This window comes from Papaver somniferum, chromosome 8 (genome assembly GCF_003573695.1).
Source record: "Papaver somniferum cultivar HN1 chromosome 8, ASM357369v1, whole genome shotgun sequence".
Taxonomy (NCBI): Eukaryota; Viridiplantae; Streptophyta; class Magnoliopsida; order Ranunculales; family Papaveraceae; genus Papaver; species Papaver somniferum.
Window position 1 is genome coordinate 140,197,106 of NC_039365.1, and position 21,473 is coordinate 140,218,578.

Below are 21,473 nucleotides of genomic sequence, written 5' to 3' on the forward strand. Positions count from 1 at the left end.
GGATCTCTGTAAGAGCTAAAGGTATGGCACAAGGAGAATGATAATCACCCCCAAACTTAGATTTTTGGGTATCTCTAGATAGACTAGCTACAATTTCCTTAATTTCTAGACCATTGGAATCCTGAAAATAGTCAATTGCTTCTTCGAGGTTATACTCAAGTGACACATCCTCACTCATATTTAATAGCTCTACGAGTTCATTTTCTTCGTCTAAGACTATTGTTTCTAAGTTGCTAGACTCTAAAACAACATTTTCGGAATAAACCCATTCCTCTAAAGCATTATCGGCTTCGTAATCAAAAGAAAAAACTACATCGTCTAAAACGGTGGTATCCCTAATCAAATCCTCGTCCTTTTGAATAGGTGAATAATCATAAAAATTATTTGGGTTTGAACTAGAAATAATAGAATCATTATAAAGCTCAATTGGATTACTAGACTCCTGATCACTATGCCTACACATTTCAGATTCTTCATTACTACTATCCTCATCATAATAGTACGAAGATGATTGAACCTCATCAAAACAAGTAGTGCTACCAATTCTAACCTTGTTATCTTGATTATGTAAATAACTATCTTCATTCTCAAGGGTATTATTGGATACACTATATTGGCAATTCAAGTAATTTCGAGCAATTCTTCCGTTCGTCTCAGCTATCCGCTCGAGGGATTCCTCTATAGAAAGTTCACTCATTATTGTAGTTCTTTCGTCTATAATTACACTATTCATCTCAGCTAACTTACGCGTCGACTCAGCTAACTCCCTGAGGGACTCTTCTAAAGGAGGAAAAGGAACAGAGGGATCATAAAAAGGAATACTTTTCAATAGTTTGATTGTATCCTCTAGAGACGAAGAACTAGTACTATAATCTTCTTGCTCGTAAGACTGATGCATGTGTGGATAGTAATTGGGCTCACCAGGGTATGACCCATATCCTTCCAAAGGATGGCGTTCCCAACCACTATTCCCAACATGGTCATAAAAAGGATGATGTCCATATTCAAATTCAGGTCGATACTCATTGTATTGGCTTCTATCATACCAGTTCTACATTCTTAATTGCAAGGGAATTCTACACAATCACAAACAAGGCTGACTCGACCAAATCAAACCTATAGAATCTAGCAAACAAAAAGCTTGATGGCTCCACTTAGATTGTTTTCTAGACCAGCTTCTATTCCTTCGAAAAGGAATTCGTTACAATTTGAGCACACCCCTCTGGAATCAATTCGAGCTAATGTAAGTTGAATCGAGGCGAGGGAAGCTCAGTGGATCTTTGATACCCAAAGCCTCGCCGGTATTACAAGGCGGCGCAGTCACGTATTCAACTTACAGAAACCATCAAGAACTTTGAAGTATGCTTAAAAGAGTAACCAATATTTTTCGAAAGATTTTCCTACCAAGCTCGTTACCCTATCAGTCTCGTTCTAATCAAATTTTAAGCTTGGGTTCGCGTTAGGTTTCGTTTACCTAAGGCGGGCAAGAAGGGAACGGTGATGAAATCTGAACCCTTATCTTATATGGCCAGTTCTTGCCCTTTACTAGGAAATTAAAGCAGCCGATTCAATCCTCAACATATAATCACCTTAAGGCAGACAATAAACCCGCTGACAGGAGATTCACGGATGTTTAGAAGTTTACCTCCCGTACCAGACGGGAGAAAAACCGATGTAGTCGACTCGGGCCACTGACTCCGGTGTCAGTGTGCGAACCCGAGGGGACGAGACGATATTGTAATCGTCGTCCTTCCCTGCAAACATTTTATTTTTATTTTTATTTTTTTATATAACCCTTCCGTAGGGTTTAAAATTAAAATAAATTGTCCAAAGTCCAGTCCAATGAAAAGAAATACAAAAAATAATAATAATAATTACAAAATTTGATGGAATTTTCAAAATTGTTGTAGTGATAGTGGTAAAAAGATTCGTTTCAGACTTGTGAAGGAAATGGAATTTTTAGATTTAATAAAAATATATATACAAAAATATTAACAATGGGCGAGAGGTACTGGGACTAAGGATTTGGCCGAATTCACTACACAGGGTTCATTCATATATTCTTTGACAATTTAAAACTCAATAAAATTAACATGGACTCTGATTTTGCCAAGATAGATTCTCAAAACATCGATTGTAAGTCCTAAGCATGATGTATCAAAACACCTAAGCTAAGCATACATCATCAAATTAAATAACAACCAATTAATTCAAATCATATTTCAATTTTAAATTAATACAAAAGTCATAAAAAAGAATAAAATAAATTTACCCGTGTATGAAATTCACCCTCCTCCGTCGTCCCAGTGTTGGGTTTAGCTCATCATGATAAAAACACGCTCAAAATATTTATTTATTTCTCAAATGGTGTTTACAATGAAGAGAAAATGGTGTAAACAGCTAATGTGCGACCCACAGGAAGCGTCACAAAAGAACGATAAAAGAGAAGTGCTATTGTCGCTGTGGTTCTAAGACCCACACCTATGACCCATGCTGACCTGTCGTTGTCACTGTTGAAGAACGACGGTTCCTGGACGTCCGTTCTTCATGTTCTTCGCGTTCTTCAGCAACAGCAGCAGGAACCGAGTTTCTGCAACTCGTGATTTCTGCTTCCTGAGCTCTCCTCTCAACCCCAAACTCTCGACACCCTTTTTACTCAACCCCAGCAACCTATTTATAGCCAACAGACCCATCGAATCTCGCTCATTCACTCCATATAATTCTCTTTAACTCGGCAGTAAAGAAAATATTTCTGGGAATATTTTCTTTCCTGTTTCATCTTCTCACGCGTTTTCAAGCCTCCAAATTACCATATTTAACTCCTTCACGCTCCAACAGGCTGTGAGGGTCTTCCATGCACGCACAAAACACGTTGAATCTTCTCCAAATCACGTGAAACCCGTGATATACACGAACTTCCCTGTTTTCAACCTGTGAATTGCTTAGCTGATTCTAGCCAATTCTGGTCGAACCAAACGCCCACAGTATGTTTAATAGGACATATCACAACAATCTACCAAAAATCAGCCATTGAATCTCCCTAGAACACGTTCAACAATTCGATCAAAAATCTGCAGAAGTGTTCTCCATTTTCCCGCCAAAAACAAAATTCAAATGGAGAAGATGACCTCCCCCCAATCCTGTACTGGGGTGCGAATAGCAGATGCCTTTTGGGGTGACCTGGGGTGCCTCTTAGTAATTGAGGTGCCCCTTATCCAACAGTGAGAGTCCGAATAACACGTGTCCTCCGGGGCTTTTACCAACTTTTCGAGCCGAATTTTCCAAAAAATGTTTATTTTCCAAAGGTGCCTACAAACACATAAAACACCAAAATTAGGACAAACTCGAGTGCCAACAATATATAGTATTGAGATCAAATTAAACACAAAAATGTGTCTATCAGATATGCCCCATATTTGAGTTTAATTGTCCAAAATCCTTTTATGATATTTGGAAAAATTCTAAGAACAAGAGCCCTTTGATCAAAGAAGTATGGATTACATTCAACTGTTTTATCTTAAAAAACTATGGTTTCAGAAAAATAGAAAGTTCTTTGATAAACTAATGCCAAATAAATAACACTTCAAAAGTAGAATTATGAAAATGGTGTATGAAGGTGGCTTCAGAATGAAAGCAAACAAATGGGATCAGAATTATGATCATAAAATAATTTCCTTCTTCAACTTGGGACCAAGATGCATTAAATTTCAAGGGATTAAACTCTGTCGCTGGTATCCTCCAAGTATTGGTGCAACATTATTCTGTTGTGATGGGGCTTCCTTTGGAAATCCTGGTCTTGCTGTATTTGGTGTGGTTGTCAGAGACCATCTGTGTCAGGTAATATGCACTCTTACTGGTGGTTTAGGGGTTACCACAAACTACATTGCAGATGTTTTTGAAGTCGAATGTACTGTTGAATTAGCAGTTGAATAGAAGCTGGATCATATTATTATTAACTCTGATTCTCAAACAGTAATATCTGAGTTTTCTACTGGTAAAATTCCTTGGTTCATTAAAATGAGATGGAGGAAAGCCGCTGAAAATATTTTGTTTATAAGGTTCTGTCACTACAGAGAAACCAACGTTTCTGCTAATGTTATTGCAAAGAAAGGGACTCATCTTGGTGCAGATGAAAGACAAATTATATGGGAAAGCCTCCTCCTCTTCTTGTGAGAGTTGAAATATCAGGGATTGGTTACTATATTCAGCTGAAAAAATTGAAAACCTCTGGATTTGGGCTTAGTGGGGTTTTGTTATAGGGCCTATTTTTTTTAGCCTTTTCTAAAGTATCTCATTTTTTTTTCTTTTCATCCTTAGTGGCTGTAATTCTTTTTTCCAAATTAATAAAATTGTGTGATTCTAAAAAATAGAAGAAAAAAAAACATGGCTCTTCTCTTCATTTTTTTTTTGATGTCCTAGACTAGTGTTCTCTAGACTACATCCAAATTTTTAAATTGAAGTGGATTTTGAGCAATTACAGGATTCGAACCCCTACCTCCGTAGTGGTAGGGAGAATGCCGACCACCAGACCACTTGGACTAGAACATCATTTCTTATAGACAAATATCATACCAAGATTAACTCACAGACATTCGGACCTACTTACGAAGGAAGTAATTACAATGGAAATCAAACAAGCAATCTTCTCCATTTAATCTGAAAGTGCTCCGGGCCCAGATGGCTATACAAGTAAGTTTTTCAAAGTTTTCTGGGAAAAAACTCACACTCAATTGATAGCAATGGTCCGGAGTTTTTTTTAATAACTTAAATATGCACCCTCTCATGGATCACACAAACATAACACTTATACCTAAAGTCGACCATCCTTCAAAAACTTCACAGTTCAGACCCATAACATTCTGTAGCGTCACATATAAAATCATCTCAAAAATTTTAGTCAACCGAATTAGACCCCTTCTAACCTTTTTAATAAGCCCTTACCAAAGTGCTTTTGTTCCACAAAGATCAATACACGACAATATAACAATTGATGGAGAACTCTTCCATCATATTAGAATCTCAAACCTCACCGAAGATCCAAAAATAGCTCTCAAATTAGACATCCAGAAAACCTATGACAGCTTAGATTGGGGATTCATCAAAACCTCATTTACAAAACTTGGATTACCACCAGCCTTTTTAGAATACATTATGCTATGTTTCACTTCAGTTACGTACTCGATCAACATAAATGGTACTAATAGAGGTATCAGACAAGGAGACCCACTATCTTCTTATATTTTCATCACATGTGCTGAAATCCTATCTACAAACCTAGGAAACCTTCATAACCAAAAATTAGTTCAAGGAATTAATATATCAAAAAAAGCACCACCAATTATTCATTTAATGTATGTGGATGATCTATTGATCACATACAAAGCTTCGGATCAGATTAACCAACACCTTAAAACCCTGCTCCACTCCTATAACACTTATGCAAGACAAGTAATCAATACCATCAAATTATTAATCATCCATCACCCAAACCTAGAACTAATCAAGATAAACGAGCTTCAAAAATTCTTCAATATGCTGGCTACATCAAAACCTCCAACCTATCTGGGAGTCATATTCAAACACGGAAGGATATCCAATCAAACCTTTACTCCCCTCTTACAGATATCAGCCCGAAAAGCTAAAGGATGGATGACAAAATGCTTAACCCCAGCCGAAAGACTCACTCTAATCAACACCTCCATAATTCCCACATCAAATCACATCATGCAAACACAAAATTTTCCCGACAATTTCCACAAACAAATAGATCGTATAACCAGGGATTTTTTCTGGGGAAACGACTCAACGACTATAAAACTCCACCCTATAGGATGGGACAAGGTAACAAAACCATTAACTGAAGGAGGACTAGGAATAAGAAAGAGCAGTGATCATAACAAGGCACTTCTCATGAAGAGAATCTGGGATCTACATGAACAACCTAACTCTATCTGCGGAAATCTCTTCAGTGCAAAGTACCTTGATCAACAACCAATTCTACAAGGCATTCAATTTATACCCTCATCCGCCAGTCTTCAATGGAGACAACTGGCTTCAATTGTCCATACCATGCAACACCTAATATTTCATCGTATTGGAAATGGATTATCAACCCTAATAGATATTGGAAATGGATTATCAACCCCAATAGAAGCCAATTGGATTCCTTACTCAACAAATCTAGACCCGCCACTATGTTAACCAATTCGAACGGTAGCGGATATCATCGACCCAATTTCGCATTCCTTGAAGCATGAAAAACTAAGCACCCTACCCAATCCTATAATCCAAAAAATTCATAAAAATTCACCAAAATAGCCCCCAAGATAAAATTATCTGGCCACACGATCAACATCTGGAAACTACACTACCTCTTGAGGATACAAATGTCTAACCCAAGGTCAACCAACTCACACCAATCTACCACCTGCCAAATTTCTATGGACTTTACCATGTCCACCAAAAATTCGACTTTTCTTGTGGAAAACTATCAATGAAGGACTACCAACCTTCTCTCTTCTACATCACATTCATTTGACCAACTCAGACATTTGCCATCGGATACAGAATCGACAAATCACCTTCTAATTCATTGTCCAACGACAACCAATTCATGGAACACCTTATTCAACCAATCTACAAGTTCATCAACCTCCAATCCCCCCACAACTTTCACCTTAACGCCTCAAACAACCATATCCCATATCCTTCAACAACCAACATCAACATCTGCAATCTCCTCGTTCTGTTTTTTATTTTGGACCTTATGGATGGCTAGGAATGATCTAATATACCAACAAAAGCAAATAACTTCAGAAGAAATCCTATCCTGGGCACAAAACTGCAACAAGAATACTACGGGGCTATACACTCTTCACCACCAATCATTCCAGGAGATACACCGACATTTAACCATACGATAAGAGATAAAAGGATATCAACAATATCGGTGGGATGGTCCATCCATTCTGAACATCAACTGGATCAAGATTAACACAGATGGAGCACCCAGAGGTCACACAGGATTTGCGGGGGGGGGGGGGGGGGGGGGGGGGGGGGTTCATCTGCAGAGACTCCGACACACGAACTTTAATAGCCCTAGCTCAACCACTGGGAATAACGACTGCAGAAACTTGGGCTCTACTATTGGCCTCAAAAACAGCAACAGAGAGGCAGTGGCCAAGAGTTCTCTTTGAAACAGACTCAAAGAACCTTCTGCGTTTCATCACTTCATCTACACCCCCCCTGGCACATTGCAGGAATGATTGAAGAAATAAAAAATAGACTTCGACAGATCCTGCAAGCTGCTATTCAACACAACTACAGGGAAAGAAATCAAGCAGCCGACAGAATGGCTAATCATGCAGCAGATGGAAGCCAAACAAAAAATTCTTCAACCAAAACATGGGACCAGACAACCTCATCTTTTATTAGTCATATTTTATTTTACGACTCTGTGGGTACCACGTACCCACGTTAAATTGTAATCTAATTGCCTTTAATAATATGCATGCTTAATTAAATAAAAAAAAATAAATCGGGGGCAACCTCCCATTTGACTCTGTCCATCGGGTGAACCTTGTCCGGATATGACTCGACCCACAAAACCTTTTGGCGCTAAAAAAAAGAAAACCTCTACTTCCAATATCAGAATAGAAAAAAACTAAACTGTCTCTTTTATATATCGATTCACAATTTGCTTGGGCAAAAAGAAAAAAAATGAAATTAGTGCGAAACGACTGAATGTTTTTTAATTAAAGGTTTTTAGTTGGAGACAGAAAAAGCGTCAGATTTCATGGCGGCAAGGGCTTCTAGGAATTATATTAAAAATTTATTATATCAAAATTCAAGAATCGGAGCTTTTGGAGGTGGAGGTGGAGGAGGAGCATTAGGAGCTGTTAGACATTCAAGTTCTGTTCCTAAAGTTTGTCCCAGAATTCTTCAGTTTTCAAAGAAAGTGCGAGCTAATTTTGATTTATTCAATTCTGGGTTTTATTTTTTTATTGTTCTGAGGTCATAGGGTTTGAGAATTGTGTACTTTTTAGTCAATTAGATTTATTTCTTTCCTGGGTATGGGAAATTTATGCTCAACTTTGAATTATGGGTTTGCGTTTGTGTACAATTAGTAACTTCAATTTTTGGTTTGAGGGTTTTATTTGATGTCACAGTGTAGTAATCAGGTAGCGAAATTGTATGCGTGATTTTCACCTATGTTGTTTGATTCTCATGTGGTGGTCTTATGTTTGATTTTTGAACAGTTTTAGTCTGGATATGGAGTTGTTAGAGTAGGCTTTTCTATGTGTCCTGGCATTTCACCGAATTAGCTTCTCTAAGCTCTGGTAGGTGCTCTCTCTTACTTAAAAGACAACATCTGGGGGCATAGGAGGTTCCATTTGTGCACATTCATTTCCTCCTTCTTGATAGCACCTTGAAAGTTATTTGGTTTAAAGTTCATCTCGAGTTCTTTTCAATGTGGTGATGAACCTGGCTCAGGCTCCGCGTTGCATCAACCATGCCCGGTAGTCCTGTACTTGTCTTCACTGGCTAACATGACTGGATACAGGAATATCCTTAAGTTGTAGCTACATCTGAATCACAAGAATACTTCCTTGTGGTCTGAAATCCCACATAGGGGTTATGTTATTACTGGGCAAAGTTATTTTTGTAGTGTTTACTAAAATGGTCCAACTTAGAAGTTGGTCTACTAGGAAATAGTAGGATTTTGAAATTTGGAATGTTTATTATGACTGTTGAGACACCTTAGAAGTTAGAACTCTATGTTCTTGCAAGAACTTACGGTTTTATTACTTTTCGTTCTTTTATTTGGGGTCACAATGTTAAGTTTTTTTAGTTGCTGTTGACATATACTTACAATCATATTATGTTGGATGAAGTACATACCTGTTTTATCTTGTGTATAGTTGGCTTTTTTATCTTGAGATGATATACGCCGTTGTTTGTGGGGGTTTTTGAATTTACTTCATTGTAGTTATCATTGACTGTGGATCATTCTTTTAATGTCTGATATCAAATACTAATCAAATAAAAAAAAAACAGAAAAACAAGTACCATTTCTTTGACTGAAAGACAAGCTTGTTTTACTTCTAATTAGCCTATATGTGTTTGCACTGTAGGGAAGAATCTTTACAGCAGCCTTTTTAGGCATAGTTATTTCTGGAGGAGCTTATGTGAGTACTGCGGATGAGGCAACTTCGAGGTATTATTTTTTTTTTCTTCCTCATTTAATCCAAACACTTATTCCCCAATTTCATAAAACTTTGTGATCTATTATTGAAGTACTATAAGTTTACCAAACAGTATTTCTGTTGCTATGGGGTTCCTCTGTCTAATTTATTGATCATGTATTTTTGGTTCCTATGTCTCTATACCTTCTATGGATGTACTTGAACATGAATTGTTTTACACTTTTACTCACGGAGGGCCACTGCTTTTCCTTCAGTTTGACACACTGTAATCAGCTTTTGCTGATAACTTATCTGCAAACAGCCAGCTTAATGCATTTGGTGTAGTGGGTGGCTACTTTGAATGGTTTCATTTAATTATTCTGTATTTGGTGCAGTGGGTGGTTATCTTCAGCAACAAAGCTTGTGAATCCATTCTTTGCCTACCTCAATGCTGAGACTGCTCATTGTTTAGCTGTTGCAGCAGCAGCTCGTGGTTGGGTCCCAAGAGAGAAGAGGCCGGACCCATCCATATTGGGGATGGAAGTATGGGGTCGGAGGATTTCAAACCCTATCGATCTTTCTGCTGGTTTTGATAAAAATGCGGAGGCAGTTGAAGGTTTATTAGGGAAGGGTTTTGGATTCGTAGAGATTGGGTCCAGTGACGAAGTCCTACATGGAGGAAAAGCAGGTCCAGACATTCTGGATGTCAATCTTGGGAAGAATAAGACTAGTGAAGATGCTGCTGCTGATTATGTTAAAGGAGTTCACGCTTCGTCCCAGTATGCCGACTACTTGGTAAGTATTTACTATTCTATTCTGAACTCACATTAGCCTTTAGTTTACTGGGGTTTCTTCCTCATGTCATAAATATAAAAAAGTGTTTACTGGATAATCTGGGATTTCAACTCCAGTATTAGTGATTCAGTTGACGGCAGTCATTTCTTTTGAAAATGAAGAGATTACATCTTCATTTCACAGTTACTTTTCATCAGAAATACATAGGTTGTAAATATATAAACATGAATTTGGGTGGTGATCATCCTCATGGTGAGGAGAACATTGTTACTACATCATCTCCATCTAATACCCATCTCCTCAGGCCTATGCATCATATAAGATTTTTGCTCCTATTAGTTGAGTAGTTTTTTTTTTTCATAAGCACTAGTTATCTAAGTTGAACTCAAAGACAGACGTAATACATAATATACACTGTTTGCTTAAAGAGTAAAGAGAAGGCGAATAAGCTGGGAAGTACTAACTAGGAAATAGATACCGAAGTGACGTGTCTCCGTTCTTCTCTAGAAAAGATGCTGACTTCCAGGCTTGGCTGAACTGTTGGCATATGTCTGAGATTCATGCCTTCCTCCAATTTTGTTTCATTTTTTAAGTACGTTTCTGAGGTCTCCATGACGACATGAGTATTTGCCGACTAGATCCGCAATTAATCACCGGGCTGTGTGTATACAGAAAACATTATATTGCTTGTTTGATATTAAATTCATATACAGGTTATCAGCATTTCATCACCAGATACTCCAGGGTTGCGTAAGCTTCAAGGAAAAGAACAACTTAAGGATTTTGTTGAAAAGGTTGGTTCTCCAACTGCAAGTTTACCATTTGTTCTCTCTGGTGGCACATGGGTTGTAGTATTGATCCTACAATTGGTGCTTCTAATTAGTCATAACTGAATTGTTTGCCAAGGTACAAGCTGCTCGCGATGGAATGTGATGGGGGGAGGAAGGCCCTCCTCCGCTGCTTGTGGAAATTGATCCGTACTTGTCCAAGCTAGATCTCGAAGATATTGCAGCGATGCGCAGCCTACTATGACCTCGGATGCTCATGTATTTTGTTTTTTAATATAATTCACCAGTAGTATCTTTTTATGGTTTGATCATTTTATTTCAGGTTGCTTTGACACTCCGCTTGGATGGATTGGTAAGTTAAGAACATTCATTCTTTTGACCATACTTTCTAAAGCTTTAGTTGCCGTTCTCCTATCCATGCTTCACCGTGGAGAAATCTGAACTTATCATGTTAGTGGAATTTAATTGTCAATTCTTCACTTTTTCCTCTCAGATCGTAACTAATTCAACCATTGCAAGACCAGATCCAGCAAGTGAGAATCCAGACTATCCAGTTTGTGAAGAAACTGGTGATTTAAGTGGGAAACCCGTATACATCCTGTCAACCAACGTGCTCGGTTACTTGTGTTTCTTGACAAGGGTAAGTTTATATCTACAGTCGGTGCATTTCTGGTATTCAAGATTATGATTCCTCATGGTCTTAAAAAAATAAATTTGAGTACAAAGAGAGTTTGATCAATTTGGTGCAGTGTCTTTGAAAACTATAGAATGCTACTTTATGTTAGGTTGAATTGCGGACCAATTTGTTTAGCAATTTCGATTACGAAACGAAGACAAACAAAAATCATGCAGTTGGCTGCAAAAGTTAATGACAGATTTCAAATCGTGATGTTAATCTTGTCACTTATTAATTCCCTGATCATGTTTTTTTTTACTTCTCGGAACTTATGGTTTGTTATATTCGTTTTCCAGGGAAAGGTTCCTCTTTATGGTTGTGGAGGAATTAGCAAGTAAGTGTTTATAACCAATCATCCTCTCTTGCCTCCCAAATTTCTCTAGTAAATGTAGTAGTATATTGTTTTCATTTCTTTTTATTCAACAAATATGGATGAAGGAGATGTTATTGCTGTTACTGAAATTCTCCTTCAATCGATAGATCTTCTTAACTACTTTTACAAGATTCAAAAGCTAAGCACTGGAACTCCCTTGCAGACATCAGGCCATTGATATGTTTCCATACTACAACAAACTCAAGCATGAACAGCACTACCAATATCATCCATGTGATTGCCTTTCTGGATCTGCTTGCTCCCGTCCATGCAATTGCCCTTCTGGATCTGCATGCTCCCGCAATTTGCCAGACGGTGCCAGAACCTGATTTAGCATTATGTTGACCCGGCTAAAGGTAATAAACCGGTGAAAAGAAAGTGAAAAAAGAAAGGAGAAATTAGGCTCAGGTCAAAAAAGAAGATCATCCTGCCATGCCTCCCAAATTTCTCTAGTAAATATAATTTTTTCATTTCTTTTTATTCAACAAATATGGATAAAGGAGATGTTTTTGCTGTTACCGAAATTCTTCTTGAATGGATAGATCTTCTTAACTACTGTTACAAGATTCAAAAGCTAATCACTGGAACTCCCTTGCAGACATCAGGCCATTGATATGTTTCCATACCACAAACAGCAAACGCAAGCATGAGCAGCACTACCAACATCGTCCATGCAATTGCGCTTCTGCATGCAACCGGCGTCCATGCTGTTGTCCTTGTCTTGTAAAATAGGTAATGTTAAAGATCTCATTCGGTGTTCTGAGAATGATTCGTTCTGATTTTCTGTAACTTTCATCCTAGATCTTGTTCAGCAATAACAAGTTCGCGTCAAAATAAAAACTAACAAGTCACACGCTTCAAAGATTCCAAATTGATTTCAAATCTAGATAGTGTTCGAAATCTTCAACGATAAAAGGATAAAAAACTTAAAGCTATCTAACTAAACCGTGCTCACACTTGTTGAATACTACTACAAAACTTTCAGAGACGCCCATTAAAATATGGAACCGAATTCGACTGTTTTTCTGAGTTTGGTTCCGGGTCTATAAACTTGAGATATGGACCTGCATGATTACCGGGTCCAGTTCCAGGCCCTATGATAACTACCGGTAGAGCTAATTACTCTCAGATGCTGCAGAACTTGCTAGTTACTTCGGTCGCTCAATGATACAATATGTGCTAGTAAATTGCGTTACAGAAGTATATTGCATTACAGAAGTAAATTTGCTAAGCTATGGCTTAGCTCGCGACTAAATATCGATGGCCTAATCTGAACCCCTATACCTAGAACCTCGATTCAAAAAAGAGAAAAAAGAAAAACTGAATTGGGGGTACTTTAATCTTTTACGAGGCTAACTTTACGCCTACAAGAATATAACCTAGAGTCATTTAGAAGTGTTTCTAAAAACTTCGTAGCTATCAATTTTTCGTAATGGCTAAAATGCCGTTAATACTTCATTAGTGTTTATACATTCAATTGGTTGTTAAATTAGTTTTGTTAGATTAGATCAAATTACAGATTATAGCTAGTGGTCAAATTTTCAAAAAATAATCGAATTTAAAAAAAAATCGGACTAATATTGTTTTACTGATTTATTTATTAAAAAACTATAAATATTTTAAGAAAATAATAAATTGAAAAACTAATACTTTTTTTAGGGTGTTTTCATGTGATTTGGTTATATTCAAAGAAATCCTTCTTTTCTTGTAAAAGCAAGGTCGCCTTTGTTGTTCCTTTGGGAATGACATTTTATGGGGGAGAGTTCTTTTGAACTTGTGCTTAATCGCCATATCTTTGTGTGGAGTGCGGATGTGGAATATTTAGGGGTTTGTTGATGGTGGATTTTCAACAAAGGTCAAAACCGCAAAATCATGATACTGCATGTTTCTGACACGGCTTCAGGAATCCATATGACGATTCGTGTTTTACGAAGTATGATGCATATGTCGCTCGAAAGGTCTCTCTGGAGTGTTCGGCACCGGGCATTTCATCATAGCCTCTATGTAGAATAATGTAATTGGGCGGTTCTCCGTAAGATTGAGAGCTTAACGCCTTCAGGATGTCGGTGACGCTCACTGTTCCCTGACTACATAGAGGAATTCGCCTCTACATAGAAGAACGGTTAGGCGGTTCTCCGTAAGATTGAGAGCAATAACGCCTTAAGGAGGCCGGTGACACTCACTGTTCCCTGACTATGTAGAGTGTCCGTGTATAGACTCAGGCGGTCCTCCATACATGAAATGTTGAGAGGGCAAAACGTCTTCGGGACATTGGCAACGCTCGTTGATTCACTGATTATACGCAAGAGATTAAATTCTACGTCATATTCACCACTAAATTCCTAGAAGATAATCTATCTTATCTTATTGCTCTTATTCCATGGTCAAACTCACAACTGGTTCTATGGAATGGTAATAGATAAATGTATTAACCCGATTTCATGATCGAATCCACGGCTGATCTCATGAAATGGTAATAGATATTACTCCGATTTCATGGTCAAATCCACGACTGATCTCATGAAATGGTAATATCACCACTTATCTTATTACTCCGATTTCATGGTCAAATCTACGATTCCATGAGATGGTAATAAAATTATCGTTTTATTATTCCGAATCCATGGTCAAATCCACAGATGATTCTATGGATTGATAATAAATGACTACTCACTTTATTGCTCAGTTTTATGAATCATTCTCCATTGAATTTCATAAATCAGTAATAAATACTCAACAACCGGGCATCTGGACCATCATTGAGTAAGCCCCAATCAATGGTGCAAGTATACTCGAAGATGATGCACGAACGAGCATTCCAAAATATGGACAAACGAGGAATCCTACACAAAACAGGAGAAATAAAATAATAACAGTGAAATAATAAAGAGGCGCCCATGGGCCAGGCCCACCGCCCTAGCCGTGGCCGGTCTCATGCCTCTTCCATTATTTTCTCTATTATATTATTTTCATGAACTCATGAAAACTCCTTCATTCTAGCAACTTTCCTTGTTTGAGAAAAACTCACGGTTTTCCCATATTTTCATGGTTTCATGAGAAATAATATTATAAAATAGGGAAAGGTGTCGTGGGACTGGGCAACTTGGCCGGACGGCCATGCCCTAGCCGTGGTCGGTCCCACACCTTGCAATCCCTATTATTTCATATTTATTATTTCCCTGATCTCATGAAACTACTCCGTTTCAACAAAACTCATGGTTTCTCCATAGTTTCACGATTTCATGAAAAAATAATATTATAAAATAGGGAAAGGTGTCGTGGGACCAGGCAACTTGACCGGCCGGCCATGCCATGCTCTAACCGTGGACGGTCCCACACCTTGCAATCCCTATTCTTTCATAAATATTATTTCCTTCATCTCGTGAAAACTCCTCCGTTTGAGCAAAAATCATGATTTCTTCATATTTTCTCAAATATTGCTCAAACCATGAAAAAGCCAAAAGTCAACATGGTCACACGGCCGACTAGGCTACTCACGAAAAATATTAAAATACCATTATTTTAATGTTTACGAAATATTGATCAAATGAGCACACATGCTCATTCGAGCAAAAAATCAAGAATTTCAGTCAAGATAAAGCTCTTCTGAAAACCCACAATGTTGCTCAAACGCACACCAAAAAATACCGAAACTCTCAGGACTGAGACACGGACATCATGGTGACACGGGCATGCCTCCTTGACCGACCAAGGCCGGGCCTAGGGCTTGCAAAGAGTCGGTCCCACACGTTTTCACAATTTTGACCTAATTTGCTCAATTTCTCATATTGGGTCCAAACTCTTTTCAACCAACTTGGAGTTTGCTCAAACGACCATCAGCTGGTTCCACGACCACCAAGGGTCGGTCTCATGCCCTCTTGGTCGGTCCCTCACTCTTCCATGATTAGGTTTTACCACCTAATGCTCAATCGAGCACTATTTCAATAAATGATGAAACCGACATTTAATCATCATTGTTTCACCAACTGGCCGACCTGGTGCACGCTCACTCGAGCACTTGGGCGCCATATGGACTCTATCATTCCATATGGCCGGCCCCTCCCTCGCTCATGACTTACTTTTAACAATTCATCAATTGGCGAACGATTGATCAAAAAATTAAGGTTTCGAACAAACGCTCCATGAAATCATCATTCTGAGCCAGTTCAAGCACTAATAAAAATTATGTTGATCCAGCAATCAACATCTGGATTAATTATGTAATATTTGGTAGTCTACTAATATTTTAACTAATAATCTATTGGATCACGACACCAATAAACAACTCGTCGAATTGAGCAATACTTGCTCAGTTGCTCAAATATTGACCCAATTATCAATATTTAGTAATTCGTCGAATTGGGAAATACTTGCTCAGTTGCTCGAATTTAATAATATTTGCTCAGACGAGCAATATCAACATAAGAACACGTACGTTCGATCCATGAGTCACTGAGCATTCGTCACTCATGATCAATTCAACAAAACTTAGACTCATTGTCTAACCAGTACACGTCTGTCATGCAGACTCCACAATTCATGAGACATCAATCACGTCACATGGGGGGATATCACTTAGGGTTTTGGTATGGCGGCCTACGTCACGTGGATACATCCACGACGAGAAATGTGAGTAAGTCGTGCAAACGGTTGAAGGAGTTAGCAAAGTAGTGGGTGGACGGTTAACCAAGTCTCCGCACGACCTGGAACTGGTTTCACCACGACTTCTCACTTTCCCACTCTTTCACTCAAGAAAGCGTCACACTTACTGGGGATCAAGATGTTTACTATTTTAACAATATAAATAAGTCTCTGAATCCATGATTCAAGACAACGAACATTCGTCTACACAGAATTTCTCGAGCAATTACTCTCAAGAATTCGTCAGTCTTACCAGAACTTATTCGAACTCATCAGTTCATCATTATTGCAGAAACCTTCAACACATCCACAATTCTTGATCATCATTGATCCCACACGATTCTCAGCTTCCCTCCTACAGATCATCCCATTTCCCTTTTTGGGACCGAATTGACTCTGGAACGGCCATTGACTTGGTTTAGGCCGGAGTCCTACAAATTGATCTCTCGAATCTAAGCACTCCCTTTGCAGTGCATCTGTGTGAGGTTGAACAGTTTATTCGGTTGAGGAGTCTCAACAACATGCTCGTCTCTTCAATTCCCTGAAAAACCAGCAAAGCGTTTTTCCCCATCTACAGGGTTATCTTGTATCTTTATAAACTCCATGATGAATGCATTTAGCTTCGGCTTTATGATTGCATCTAAATTTGTTGGTATGTTGTTCTCTTTTGGTCATGGAGTATCTCCGTGGAAATTTCATTAGGGTCCCACTAATTTTCGTACCTTTGCCAATTTTATTGACAAAAAGGGGAGAATTAATGTGTTTTTCATACTACAAATACATATGGTTTACGGATCATTATGTAAGGGGGAGTGGTTTTCATGTTGAGATAAAGTATTGACTAAGGGGGAGTGATGCATATCACCATAGTATTGTTGTCAAAGTTGTGATACAATTGAACTTTGATGTTGTGTAATAATACTATGACATTGTATAACAATGATTGAGAGTATTTGTTTTCTCATTGTTATAGCTACGGATCCTCAACAACGATGATGTTAAACTTACAACCTTTGGGATCATTGGAGTACTTGGAAGTGACGAAGATTTCAAGTCGTGTTGAAGATGCCAAGGAGATCAAGCATGTGGATGAAGCTTCAATTTTTTATTTATTTTGTAATCCATATGTATTGATAGTTTTGTCACTAAAATTGACAAAGGGTGAGATTGTTAGAGCATTGCTCGGTCGAACTCGCAAGCGTTGCTATCTCAAGCATGTTTGTCAATGTTAATGACCAAAACTAAAAGTCTTGATTTCTAGCCTATTTATAGATGTCTCGGACTAGGACATAGATAGTGTAATTGAGCTTAGATCTCTCGGCATTCATCATTTGAAGACGAAGAACTATTATGGGGATCTTGTGGAACTTCGTCAACAAAAGGGATAAACCACAATTATCTAGTTTCCCACCAACGGTACTAATAGAGCTTCTCACCCAAAGAAGACTTTAAAACGAGCGGTCGTAAAAGATTTCGCCTAATTAGGTTACTCTCCTCTCTGAATAGGCGTCTTCACCAGTAGCAACATAACAAGAGGTAGTTTGTTGTTACGAAGGATTAGTTTGCTAGAAATGAAAACTTCAAGTATTTATAGACTAGGAAGTTTGGCCACCAAGGAATTTCCAAAACCAAGAATATTCTCAAGATATTCATTAAGGCACAAATTCGGTTTCCATAATTCCTGGAAATGCTCTATCCAAAAATAATGATCGAAATCTCTTGGAAATCTCTAATTAGTAAATGCATATTACTAATTCTTATTTTTCCTAAAAATGAAATTAATAACCTTAATTAAAAGATTCTTAACTTATTTGTGTTTCGATCCTGGGATTCTCTTCCCTTAGTTATTAAGGAATAACTTTGAACAATTAAAGATTAATATTCACAGCACATGTTCAAAGTATGTCGACATCCTTACTTTATAAGTCCACTTTCATACTTACAACCTTGAAACCGATTTCCCACACTTCCAAACAAGTTTAGAATTAGTTCATCTGACTTTCAAGAACTATGTGATTGATCAAAGAACATTCAATCACAAAAAATGGGTGTAACGGTTCTACCAAAACAAGTTTCGGTTCTACCTCCATGTGAGTATTGTGCATAGTCACACTAGATTTCCAAAATTCGGTTGACTAGGTACTAGGATCGGTTCCCCACATATATATGGTATCTAACTTATATGTGTTGCACGTGTCTATAGGATCAGTTCCCCTTTGCCTAAAAACGTGTTGCACATGTCGCTGGGATCGGTTCTCCTTTTCTGCTATAAACTTGCTGCACCTCATACAAGGATCGATTCCCGTTTGTGATGTACTGCACCTCTTACCAGGATCGGTCCCCCTTTACCCATATTTGGTCATACATAAAATCACAAACTCGATCATACCATCTCAGGTGATTACTTAAGATCGGTTTCACTAATAAAAGTCATACCAATACATAAGTCAGACCTTTGTGAATAGTTTTACCAAGAACACAAACAAGTCATGAACGGTTATACTAATCACACATATTGGTTGTTCACAAGATATGCAATGAATAACAATACCAATAACACCCGACGATTTCCTTTTCGATTCACAAACCAAGTTCATGAATTTACTTTCTTAGAACACATGTAAAACATTGTTCCCTATGATGAAATCCTCACCTCATACCCATACATAATCACGATAGCATTTAAACGATTATGTCGATGTCTTATCTACAAAGTTTAATGGTTAAGCAATAAACCTCGTATTGTATTCCTTAATACTATGTCTATCTAGAGTTCAATCATGCTTAGCAGTTTTGTTTTTAATATGCACGACTTGAAAGATATGTTAGGGAATGAAACAGTTCAAGTCAAATATCACTAACCTCAAGTGGAAGGATGATGTTGTCGTTGTATTTCCTTGCTTCTTCACATCTTCAAGACTTCGCAATACTTGTAATGTCTCATATCCTAATACTTTCAAGATAACCTATAAGAAGTTGACTCTAGTACATAATCAAGCGACTCTTAACATGAGTTTTGATTCACTAAAATATGACAACCAAACTTGACATACCAACGCTTGGTGGGTTCAACCGAGCTATGCTCTAACAGAGCGGATATCAATAATGGGAAGATCGTAGTCACCGCGATGAATGGCCATCCGCGGCACCGATTTAAAAGCGAAAGCATCCATAGTCTCCGACTCGGGTTGCATAAGCCATCCAGGGGCGAAAGGATAAGTCAATACAGGAGGATTTAGAAGGCGGGGGACCAAAATATCGTCAAGAGGAAAAACGCGCTTACCTCCGCGGAGCTCCCTCAGCCTTAGCGCACGCTTCAGATTGGGTCCGCTAGTAAACTCCGCGATTGTATGACCTGCCATCCGCTGGAGGAGGTAGAAAATTTTCATCTTGCTCCGAGTACTCGGTCTCCTCAGAACCTCTGGTAGTGGCTCCTTCGGAATCATCAGATTCTTTAGATGAACTGCTGGTAGAACTATTAGACATGGCGAGTATATGTGTATATTCGAGAGGGAGAAAGAATAAGAAAGATAAGGAAAAACAAACCAACATGTATATATATAGAGAGCTTTAAAGCCTGAACGTGGCGATTATGCAGAGGGAATGGTAACCGGCAATAACTGGAAAACAAGAGAGAAAGTTTGCACGATAAAAGAAGATCAAGCGTCGCACATGATCATGGAGTCAATACATATTAAGGGGTCCTCACCGCGACTTCCTACGAAAAGGGGAGGACGTTCGAAAGATTCTATGACTGTCGGGTCATTTAACAATTGACCCAATAGTCAGGGGATTAATGTTGATACATGAAAAATAATACCCCTTAACGGGTCTGGGATGTCCCCAAAAGGGGAGGAAAGCCTAGAATGAGGCGTGGGAACTTGGGGACTAGGCCCAAGCCCGAATGATATGGAAAGGACAAAGAAGGAATTGATGAATAAGGTGGAGGTTATGTTAAGAAAAGAAAGGCATTATGAGTAATTAAGGAGGTTTAGGACACATGGCATGATGTTATAAAATGAAGGGGATTTTGGAAAGTCTATATAAAGAAGGACAAGGTACAATGGAAGGACAACTCTCTCTCTCTTACTATTCTTGGTAAAGTGAGGTCATTTGGTGTAGGTAGGACGGGTAGAACTCTAAACCAAAATCACCCCACAACATACACAACCGATTTTAGAAAGTAACCCACTCAAGTATGCAAACGGGTGTGCATACTTAAGTATCCGGACCGAGTTTGGTTACGCCAGTACGCATACGGGTGCGCATACCACTTCATACTTCCGAACTCCAGCAGAAATTCACGGATGTGAACTTTCCACAAGTATGCGTACGGGTACGCATACTTTCCCAGACATCAGCAACCGCCAATACACGTACGGGTACGCATACTTCGGGCTCGCGGTTTTGGACTTGCACACAAATGTGATTAACACACTATGTTTATATCCAAACATGGTTACTTGATTATAAACTCTTTATTTGAATCATTGAAACTTTCTTAGAGGATGTTATATAGTTGTTATTCACAAACTATTTTTCATCAAAGCGATTTTCAAGTTATTGAAATTATCATAATGAAACATTCCAAGTCATCACCAAATGATTGTATCACACAAACCATGTAAGACGTTACTCAAAAATTTTCATATGATCATATTCTAACTTTCATAAAGAATGTAAGGTGAACTTGGTCGAAGCGAAAGCTTGCCAACACATATTCCGAGAAATATGTAAGCGAGTTAAACTCAGCTCGAAATCTCAAATGTGTATAACAGAAAACTATATTGTAACACGACTTATGTCTCAATATAGGAGATAGAGTGTAAATAGACTTTCCAAGTGATAGATGAGTTTCAGTTTCCACATACCGTTTGTTGATGAGGTTCCACAAGCTCCCCTTAGTAGTTCTTCATCTTCAAATACGCCGTGAAGTCTAATTCTCAACTACACAATCTATGTCCTAGTCCGAGACATATATAAATACGCTAGAAATCAAGACTTATAGTTTTGAT

General features: G+C 38.2%; 1 protein-coding gene across 1 annotated transcript; it reads left to right on the plus strand.

Moving 5' to 3' along the window:
* Window positions 1-7,743: 7,743 nt before the first annotated feature.
* Window positions 7,744-12,642, plus strand: LOC113306916 (dihydroorotate dehydrogenase (quinone), mitochondrial-like). The gene is made up of 8 exons (XM_026555832.1): window positions 7,744-7,957; window positions 9,135-9,217; window positions 9,581-9,980; window positions 10,694-10,774; window positions 10,887-11,120; window positions 11,262-11,408; window positions 11,741-11,778; window positions 11,981-12,642. Exons 1-5 carry the CDS (start codon window positions 7,796-7,798, stop codon window positions 10,911-10,913), a joined length of 753 nt encoding a protein of 250 aa, XP_026411617.1. The 5' UTR covers window positions 7,744-7,795; the 3' UTR covers window positions 10,914-11,120; window positions 11,262-11,408; window positions 11,741-11,778; window positions 11,981-12,642.
* Window positions 12,643-21,473: the final 8,831 nt, after the last annotated feature.

Excerpts from the sequence above, each read along its gene's own strand:
- LOC113306916 (XM_026555832.1), top strand. The coding sequence starts at position 7,796 with ATGGCGGCAAGGGCTTCTAGGAATTATATTAAAAATTTATTATATCAA. Across the intron at positions 7,958-9,134 it reads TTCTTCAGTTTTCAAAGAAA|GGAAGAATCTTTACAGCAGC; the intron begins GTGCGAGCTAAT and ends TTTGCACTGTAG. Across the intron at positions 9,218-9,580 it reads GCGGATGAGGCAACTTCGAG|TGGGTGGTTATCTTCAGCAA; the intron begins GTATTATTTTTT and ends TATTTGGTGCAG.